Here is a 10,182-nt window from a genome sequence, read left to right as displayed (position 1 = left end):
AAATATGTTATCCAACTGAGAAATTGAAAAAGTAGAAGCTTGTTTCAAACCTTTTTTATTTTCACTTTTTTTACTTCAAATTTTACAGAAATCGATAGATCTCGATGAGTACTATTCATTTCTGTAAAATTTACTTTTTTTTTTCTTACTTTATCCAAAATTAAATTTTGAAATTTTCAAGACTATTTTTGGGGGAGGGGAAAACGTAAAAAATCAAAGTTTTTAAGGCTCTCGTTCGACCAAATGAAAAGATATTTTTATGGAAACTTAGTACATTTCTGAAAGCTCATTTCATCATGCATCTAGTGGTGCAACTGAATAAATTTTTTATTTACTTTATACTGCTGAATTTAATGAAAAAATTTCAGCCAATCAGAGTGCACCAGGCGCCGTTTGGGAAATAGGAGAGGGATTTTTGAATTTCAATTTTGTGTTTTGATTATTTTCACCCATGTATATTGTTTTGTTAGTTGACTTATCATTATTTTCCTTGACAAAACCCACACCCGTCAGCTGGGATACTATTTAGCATCCACCACATCCCTTTTCCTCGTTTCTGTCAAGCTCGCTACTAGTTTCTTCTCTCTGTGTCTCTCCTGTCATTAAGGTATCGTGTATAAAGAGAATGTGATAAGGCTATATTGTATTGCTAAAACATGTGCTTATAAGACAATACCTTGTGTGTGAAATAAAGATTATTTAGCAGTATGTGAGTATCTTCTAATCAAATCCAACAGGTTATGGGCCCAGTTGACGCCTGCACAATTGAATACAAAAATGGCAGAGAATTCCGATGGTAAACGTGATTTCACAAAATTTAACGGAGTGAATTTTCCGCAATGGAAATTTGCAGTTATGCTGAAACTGAAGCAAAAGAAACTGGATGGTATAGTCCTGGTTAACGACAGGAAACCAACTGAGGTAATTGTGACTAAATTTTTCAACTAGAATCTATCTCCTCGTCTGTTAACCTCATGTGTACATGGGAGAATGTTGAAATTCTACACATGGACTGTGATTCTAAATCACAGGTAACTGACTAAATGTGTACGAGAGAATTTTGATTGTCTACACACGGACTGTGACTCTAGACCCACAGGTAACCGATCGAGTGTGTACGAAAGGAGTTTATGTGGAAACAAGCTTAAAGTAAACATGTCGACAGCTAAACAATATGGTCATACAATCCTTCTGTTTCTCTATTTTCAGGAAACTCAAGAAGTGGAGGTTGAAAGAGTGAAGGTCAATGTGATTACCAACCAAAATGAAATCGACAACTGGACAGACAAGGACATTAGTGCACAAGGAATCATCTTTTACAACATCGAACCGCCTTTCCAAGTTGCACTCAAAGGGTCAGGCCGCTATAACGAAATGTGGAACAGGCTATTACTACAGTATGCTCAAGTGGCCATAGCAAATGCTGATTTCCTGCTCGGGAAGTTTCAGCTGTACAAAATGGACCCTTGTTAATAAAAAAAAAAAAAAAAGCTTTTACCGAGTATTTGAGTTGACTACATAATTCAATAATAAAATCCTGGGGCACTTATCTGATTATAGCACACATAATTCATTAAAGACTGAGAATGATGGCAGACGAATTAAACAGCATAGAATGCCACGTATCCGAACAGGCATTGATTGTGAGAATCCTACAGACGTTGCCGCCAAGTTTCAGGCATTTCCTGTCAGTATGGGACAGTGTTCATACCGGCCGACAGGACACTGGTAAACCTAACTGCTAGACTATTCACTGAAGAACTTAGATCCAGAAATCACTCAACAACGGTCAAGCCGACCCCGTTGATGTTGCGTTCTTCGCATCTCACCCTAATAAATTCCCACCGCAGAGACCCAAAGAGAGACTACAATCATCGTAATAATAACTTCAACTATCGAGACCACAACATACAAAATTGCCGCGATGATTTTCGAAGTCAATCAAGCCGCCATCGAGACAACCAATCAAGCCAACGCAACTACCGTGGGAACCACCGAGGAGGAAGGAGTGGAAAGACAAAAAGAGGGGGGTTTTTTTTTTTTTTTTTTCCCACCCCAAAACCCATCAATTTTTAAAAAAAAAAAAACGAGAGAGGAGAGTTTTTACATCTGTGGTTTGACCAACCACAAAGCCAGAGGCAACAGATTTGACCAAAAACGACGACTACGAACGCGACGAAAAGCAACAACCAAATGACGACTCAAAAGAGTCGTTATGACAAAGCCCTACTCTAAACCGTCGTGTTGCAGCTCGCTACGAAAGCCGTACTACTGGTTTGCTCGAAACTCACATTAACGGTGCATCACAACACAAGACACGAAAAATTCTACTTCACGTCATTTAAAGAAATCTGTAAATTTTTTTTTTTTTTTTTTTTTTTTTTTTTTTTTTTTTTTTTTTTTTTTTTTTTTTTTTTTTTTTTTTTTTTTTTTTTTTTTTTTTTTTTTTTTTTTTTTTTTTTTTTTTTTTTTTTTTTTTTTTTTTTTTTTTTTTTTTTTTTTTTTTTTTTTTTTTTTTTTTTTTTTTTTTTTTTTTTTTTTTTTTTTTTTTTTTTTTTTTTTTTTTTTTTTTTTTTTTTTTTTTTTTTTTTTTTTTTTTTTTTTTTTTTTTTTTTTTTTTTTTTTTTTTTTTTTTTTTTTTTTTTTTTTTTTTTTTTTTTTTTTTTTTTTTTTTTTTTTTTTTTTTTTTTTTTTTTTTTTTTTTTTTTTTTTTTTCCCCCCCCCCCCCCCCCCTTTTTTTTTTTTTTTTTTTTTTTTTTTTTTTTTTTTTTTTTTTTTTTTTTTTTTTTTTTTTTTTTTTTTTTTTTTTTTTTTTTTTTTTTTTTTTTTTTTTTTTTTTTTTTTTCCTTTTTTCCCCCCCCCCCCCCTCCTTTCCCTTATCCCCCCACCCCCCTCGCCTAAGGATTATGGGATCTGGCTAGGTGGAAGCCAAAGTGGACTCATAGGCTACACCGATGCTAACTTCGCCGGCGATCGAGACGACTGTCGTTCCACCTCTGGAGGTATATTTTTCCTGCATGGTGGCCCTGTAGCTTGGTTCAGCAAGAAACAGCTCGATATCGCACAATCGACCACAGAATCCGAGTACAGTATACTACACAAAAAGGTGAATACCGATTTGTTTTGAAAAAGCCATCTGTGGGTAGAAAATATTAATAGTTTACCTTTTTAAGGAGAGGTAGGGCGGTTTTGGCGCAAAATCATTATAAGGGGGGTTGGGTAATGTCAGTCCAGACACCTTTTTTTTTGCCCTAGGTATTAAATGTCTGGAAAAGTGTAGACTCGGTAGACTCCCCTACCCCCAGGCTAAGTAGAAAAATTTTTGCAATACAAAATAGTCTTTCCATTACTCGTTATTGTCATTATTCGGCCGGGTAATCGGGTAGCATATGGAAACACAAAATTATTTTTATCAGTATGCTAGCAGTTAGATATAAAATTGTTAGTGGCTTGTTGGATACGTTTCCGTTGGTGACGCGGGAGATCCTGGGTCAAAAAAAAGTGTCTGGACTGACATTACCCAACCCCACTTATGATGATTTTGCGCCAAAACCACCCTACCTCCTTAAAAAGGTAAACTATTAATATTTTCTACCCACAGATGGTTTTTTCAAAATAAATCGGTGTTCACCTTTTTGTGCAGGATGCTGTACATTGCCCTGTGCAAAGGCACAAATACCATCGTCTTCCTATGCCGACTTCAAGAAGATTTCACCGGCGTCGAACAACTAAAGATTCCAATTATGTGCGACAATCAAAGTGCAGTACGGCTGTCCTACAATCCCGAATACCACCAGCGCACAAACACATCCTCGTCAAATACCATTACACTCGCCAAAAGGTCAATGAAGGTAAAATTGAAATAAAATATATACCCACTGAAGATCAACTCGCCGATATACTGACCAAACCCCTTCCTTGCCCAAAGTTCACCAAACTGCGCTACAGAATTGGAGTGAGAAAATTCACCGATTGAGTAGCAACACCGATTGAGTAGCAACCCTTTTTTCCTTTTTGAATATGTCCATCTTCCGTTTGTTTGTTTTGAGGGAGAGTGTTGAGCGACAAAACCCACACCCGTCAGTTAGGATGCTGTTTAGCATCCACCTCAACCCTTTTCCTCGTTTCTGTCAAGCTCGCTACTAGTTTCTTCTCTCTGTGTCTCTCCTGTCATTAAGGTATCGTGTATAATCGTGTGTAAAGAGAATGTGATAAGGCTATATTGTATTGCTAAAACATGTGTTTATAAGACAATACCTTGTGTGTAAAATAAATATTATTTAGCAGTATGTGAATCTTTTTTAATCAAATCCAACAAACTAAAGCGTACATGGAAGCGGACGCCGGGCAACGATCCGTCAAATAATCAGCAAATACCCTCAATTTACTTCCCTTGGTTGTTTTGGGATCTAAATTATGATATAGTATTTAATATATAGTTATACTAGATAAGATATAGTACTAAATAGAATTTTAAAAATGTTTTTTTTACATAAAAATCTTATTCAAAATACCTGCTCTAACAGGTCCCACGGTGTACTCAGCCTTAGACTGTCTATTTAATCGATAAGCGAACGTTTTGTTGGGATGACGAAACCTTTCCATTTCTAAATCAAAAAATGTACTTCCCAACGTGGATGGAAAACGCAGCCAACACACTGAATGCAAATTTAAAGCTTTGGCTGAGTAACACTGTAAAAATTATATACATTTCACTAATCCTAAATAAAATTCGTTAATTGGTAAGAAATTCATTAATATTACCTATCAAATAATAATATATTCTTACTTCTGTTCTAATGTCAAATTTGTTTCGTGGTTCTAAAAGAAATGAAATACAGCAAATTTTTTTTTCACAAAAAAGTTTATTCTTTTTAAACATATAGACCTTATTAGTATCCATAAGTATGGGTCAAGCCGACCCCCTAGCGGCGCGTTGCAGTGTGAAGGGGTGCCGTGAACAGCCGCTTTTTATTTGGCTCGCCCGATGTGGTTGGTCTCTAGGCTTCTTCTTTTTTACCCGTATTTGTCCCTTTCTTCCCCCCCATTAACACCCCGCGCGCCTTTTTGTCGCCCCCTCATAAGCGCGCGTTTTCTCTGTTTAACAGAGAAAAAGGCGCGCGGGGTGGAAATGGGGGGGGGGGAAGAAAGGGACAAAAACGGGTAAAAAGGAAGAAGCCTAGAGACCAACCACATCGGGCGAGCCAAATAAAAAGCGGCTGTTCACGGCACCCCTTCACACTGCAACGCGCCGCTAGGGGGTCGGCTTGACCCATACTTATGGATACTAATAAGGTCTATACATAGATTTTAAAAATACAAACACAAATACAACTCACTTTAAAACCAAATCATGATCTATAAACTGGAGGTCGAAGAACTGTCGTCTGCTAGGGCTGTTTTGCTCGTCTCGTCTGCTAAACCTTGAGAAAATGTTGGGGCATCCGCTAGGGGCGCTGACTACCCGGGTAAGTCATCATTTTGCCGCGTAAACCATGGAGAGGGACGGCTGAATGGTCTCAGTTCGTAGTTTAATCATAAAAAAAATCAGTTTTAAGCAAAAATAATTACAAATTAATTCATGTTGTTTATCTATTTTTCAATATCCCATGCAATCAGCTCTAGTTTATTTGTTTTCATTCGATGTAAGTGACACTATGTGCATGATATGCGAATCCCCAAGTCTTATGCAGTGCTATTTTCTCTTAATCTAATATTTTAACATTCCTTTACAATAGGACAAAGAAGATGCCGAAGTGTTGTTATGTCCCCGGATGTAAATCTGGTTTCCCAGATTACCCAAAATATCTTGGTAAATTTACCAGGTTTAGTGCACCTAAGGATGGAAAGTTATTGAAGCGTTGGAATGAATTCATCCCCAGGAAGGGAACTTTGAAACCTTATTCTAAAGTAAGTTCATATCATTTTGCAAGTGACGATGTTTTAAACAAACAACGCCTTCATAAAAGACTCCTTTGCTAGATCATCGATGCAGTTGCGAAAGATGGGATGGGGGGAGGTGTTCCCAAAAATTTTTGTTCTGGACACAACCAACAAACGGTCCCTTTTTGATTTTTTAATACGTAGAAATAAGGTATCACATCGAAGCTAAGCGGTACAAAAAACATCATTCAGGAGTTGAAAACAAAGCATCAAAAGTTACATACATTGTCATTGATGGTAGTTTAAATAAAAAGCCGGAGACGGATAATGAGATAAATGATAAAGCATTGAATTATTTTTTATTATCATAATATATTAGGTTATTCTTCCTAAAGTCGTATTCCGTATATCTCGTTTGCTTTAAATAAAATAAAAACCCTAAAAGTAAGTAGATTTTGTACTAAAGGCTATGCCTTACGCGGGTCAATCGGCAAAATGATGACTAACCCGGGTACTCAGCGCCCCTAGCGGATGCCCCAAAATTTTCTTAAGTTTTAGCAGACGCCAAAGCAAGCAGACGACAGTTCTTCGACCTCCAGTTTATAGATCATGACCAAATCAAAAGAAAAAAACAAAAACAATAAACGTAAATAATGGCTGCGATAACTGGCAGCTAGACAATAAGTTCATCTACTGAATAAGTGTCAGCTAGCCGATAAGTATCACTCGCCTCTACAGAAAAAGTACCGGTACAGCTTTGCCATAGGCTTCGTCTAGGTGTGCGAGACCAACCTGAATATATGACTAACATTTTGGAGTGAATTTTAGGCCCTCCAAAGCAAATGCTTTTCCAACTGGCATGTTGTGGCAAAGATCGATAAACCCTCCTGTAGTACACATTTTTCTTGTAGGTGATTTTTTGGGATTCTCTGCCACCATTATCAGAACTGAGTGAACTCCCATCTTACTCAGAGTTTTTTTAAGTTTCTCGATTGCATTCATGCAATCCCATCGTTTCCCCAAATCCCATTTTACAGAATTTTCTTCTGATAATGCAGCAGAGGCTGCAGCAGCCTTTAGAATTGTTTCTAGTTAAAATGAAGCTAGACCAGGAAGATCCAAATCAATTGTAATTTCTTCGGTTGAAATTTCACCTTTTTTTTTTCTTTACTGTTTGGTCACTAAAGGATCTAGGGGATTACGTTGTTTATAAACCCGCTTTGAACCATGAAAAGAGTCCGGTACGTTTGTTTTTTCTTTTCTTCTTCCACTTGTTAACTTTTAAACCACTAATTTACAAAATTTTTTGTCAATTTCATTTCTTTTTATTTGTTTACGTTTCCCCATTTTATCACTCAGTTTTGGCAGTCAAAAATGGCGGAAAATGCTGTTTTTCATTGAAATAATCCGTGAACGGATCAGGGTCCGATTATTTAAAGAACACTAGAATTGTCCGTGAACGGATCTCTGACCGATCTCAAAAGTTTTGAGCAAAATACAAGAAACGAGTTAAAAAAACATGTCACTCTCGTGTAGCTAGCAGACGAATTTGATTTTTTCTAACAGCTCGTCATCTGAACCTTGTCCATTAGCAGTAATTCTAACAACTTGGATCCATATGGCTAATCATAGTCAGAGTCCTAAAAGATTGTGTTAAAATTCTCCATAGGTAACCTACTAGTTCAGTTTCAAATAAATGAAAAAGTAATGGGAAGAACAAGAGAAAATCTTTATTTCAATCAAATCATAAACCGTCCTGAGTACATGCTATGCATTTTACACATTCATTATATCATACTATATACAGTCGAAACCGGCTGCTGAAAATTCTGTAAATTTGTTCTTTGTGATAATTTCCTCGATTCTAACAACATCCAAACGGCTGCTTAATCAGCGTGAGCTAAACGACTGCTAGATTCGGTTCATTAAGTTAATTTTTCTAAATTTATCCCAGTGACATCAGCTTAGTCGTTTTACAAACGGAAAGATGGATTTTAAAGGTCGCCCAGTTAAAAATTACGTACCAAAAAATAAATCGATAAAACAGTTGGTAAGAATACTGAAGTAATCCGTTTATTACAAACCACGCAAAATATTTATACGGCGTTTACAAAAGAGTTGAATGACTGCTTTGGTAGGAAAACGTTCGAAATGGATTTTGAAATTGGAGCAATAGGATGGATGAAAATGATCTAGTATCCTCCAGCGGATTGGGGTGGAGGGCCGTAAGAGGCGACTGAAGCCGGCTGATGAGGTGGGGCTACCGGGGCAGAAGGATAACCACCTCCGACTGATCCACCGTAACCACCAGCTCCATGACCTCCTCCTGCAGAGCCTCCATATCCACCAGCTTGTCCACCGTGCCCTGCTCCTGTTGCACCTCCATGGCCACCAGCTTGTTCGCCCTGACCTCCTCCTACAGAACCTCCGTAAGAAGGCATTGGGGCCTGATGAGGTGGTGGAGCGACTGGACCAGGAGCATAACCTGCCGGTCCTCCATGGCCTCCGTGTCCACCACCCATCGATCCTCCATAGCCAGAGGACTGACTACCCCCCTGTCCACCTCCTACAGCTCCTCCGTAGCCACCAGCTTGTCCTCCGTGACTACCCCCACCATAAGAAGGCATCGGAGCCGCGTGATGAACTGGTGCAGCGACCGGAGCAGGAGCGTGAACATGTACGTGGACAGGTGCAGCTCCTGAAGAGCCTCCGTAACCGCTAGATTGGGGACCTCTATGTCCACCTCCTGCTGATCCTCCGTAGGAACCACCTCCCATCTGACCTCCGCCATAACCACCCCCTCCATGACCTCCACTTGGCCCACCGTAAGAAGGTGCAGGCCTAGGTGCTGGCTGGTGATGAACCATTGGTTGAGGAGCCGGTACAATGATAGGCTGAGGGGCAGGGATATAAATTATTTGTGGGGGAGGTGCAGCACCGTATCCTCCACCGCCTGTAAGATGTTAATTTAAAAATCATAAGAATTAAGACAAAACTAAAAAGGCCTGATAGCTACGATGACATACCGCCTCCGTGCCCACCGCCGCCATAACCTCCACCTCCGTGTCCTCCGCCGCCGTAGCTCATACCTCCACCGTAACCTCCGCCTGTTTAAGTTACAAATAGATTTTATGTTTATTTGTCCTCGTCGATAGCTTCCATAACTTTTGAACCAACTAACCTCTTCCTTTTCCTTTGGTTGCTTCAGTGCCATGGATTAGCACCAATCCGAATAACAGAAAACATTTCATGGTATTTACGTTAACCTAATCCAGAATTAAACAATCATAAAATATGATTAGATTTCAAGTTGAATCAAATGTGTACCTTGGGCATGTTGAATCAGTTTGCCAGCCAACACAGAGAACAACTGTCAACTGTGCTTTGAAATTTGGTAGCCTCCACTTTTATACATCGTCCACAAGGTGTGATTCTAATAATGTCGAAGACCTAAGTCATCATCAATGAAGAAGAAAAAATGAAAGTGAGTTGAAGACGTGTGAAGTTAACTTTTCCTCGTGTTTCTATTCTTTCAATTCGATTACTTCAGTGTGACGGCGTTGGTTCACAAAGCATTTTCGTGGTGATTCAAGGACTCTTTCCTTGCGCCCAACCGTCTGTCCTCTCCGGGAAGAAAAAAAAACCCCGTTCACCCAGTTTTCTTTGACCAAGGGCTCGTAGTGACATTCTATTAAAAGACGAATGATTCTCTTAAAAATAACGGGCAAAATATAATACGCCAGGCTAGCGGCACTGCATGGAGCCTAGAAAAAATAATAAAAAGGGAGAGTTACACGACTACCATATTATTATTTGTACGTAGACTGTGCAGGACTGCATACTGCATAGGCTCCAGGTCATATAGGGAAAGTTTTTTTGTTAAAGGACGTATTGCTTATAGATTTCTTTTCGGAAAATCCCCCTGCATTTCATCGGAAGATTTCGAAAACGTCTATCCAGAATAACGTCCTTTCTTCTTCCTTAGATCAGAGTCATAGACCCCTGGTCCCCTGGTTCCTCCGCTATGGCTATTTTCCCTCTCAGAAAAGGGGTACCCTCTTGCGGGGAATACTATACAACAAAACTAGGCTTTTGGGTCGGGGCATGGTCGGGGCGTATGAGTGATTTTCCGCCCGGTGGGACTGCCATCTGTCGACAAATGAGTTTCTGCGTTGATTGAAACAACACACACGCAAGAGGTGCTCCCACCGGGCGGAAAATCACTATTTTGCCCCGACCACCCCGTTTGCTGCCAGAAATTCGTCTGCTACAAGGGGATGAACAACAAACCATTCACAA

General features: G+C 39.0%; 1 protein-coding gene across 1 annotated transcript; it reads right to left on the bottom strand.

The window, feature by feature from the left end:
* Window positions 1–7,940: 7,940 nt before the first annotated feature.
* Window positions 7,941–9,864, bottom strand: LOC116930815 (glycine-rich cell wall structural protein 1.8). Its single transcript, XM_032938214.2, has 6 exons — window positions 9,686–9,864; window positions 9,429–9,571; window positions 9,211–9,333; window positions 9,065–9,149; window positions 8,910–8,990; window positions 7,941–8,836 (listed from the first exon to the last, which is right to left on the bottom strand). The coding sequence occupies exons 3-6, from the start codon at window positions 9,217–9,219 to the stop codon at window positions 8,076–8,078; spliced, it is 936 nt and encodes a 311-aa protein (XP_032794105.1). The 5' UTR covers window positions 9,220–9,333; window positions 9,429–9,571; window positions 9,686–9,864; the 3' UTR covers window positions 7,941–8,075.
* Between the last annotated feature and the right edge of the window lie 318 nt (window positions 9,865–10,182).

The sequence above is a fragment of the Daphnia magna genome, linkage group LG9, assembly GCF_020631705.1.
Source record: "Daphnia magna isolate NIES linkage group LG9, ASM2063170v1.1, whole genome shotgun sequence".
Classification (NCBI taxonomy): domain Eukaryota; kingdom Metazoa; phylum Arthropoda; class Branchiopoda; order Diplostraca; family Daphniidae; genus Daphnia; species Daphnia magna.
The sequence above is the reverse complement of the archived record's forward strand: the minus strand, read 5'-3'. Positions and strand labels throughout refer to the sequence as shown.

Excerpts from the sequence above, each read along its gene's own strand:
- LOC116930815 (XM_032938214.2), bottom strand. Across the intron at positions 8,991-9,064 it reads AACCAAAGGAAAAGGAAGAG|GCGGAGGTTACGGTGGAGGT; the intron begins GTTAGTTGGTTC and ends TAACTTAAACAG. Across the intron at positions 8,837-8,909 it reads CGGCGGTGGGCACGGAGGCG|GCGGTGGAGGATACGGTGCT; the intron begins GTATGTCATCGT and ends AACATCTTACAG.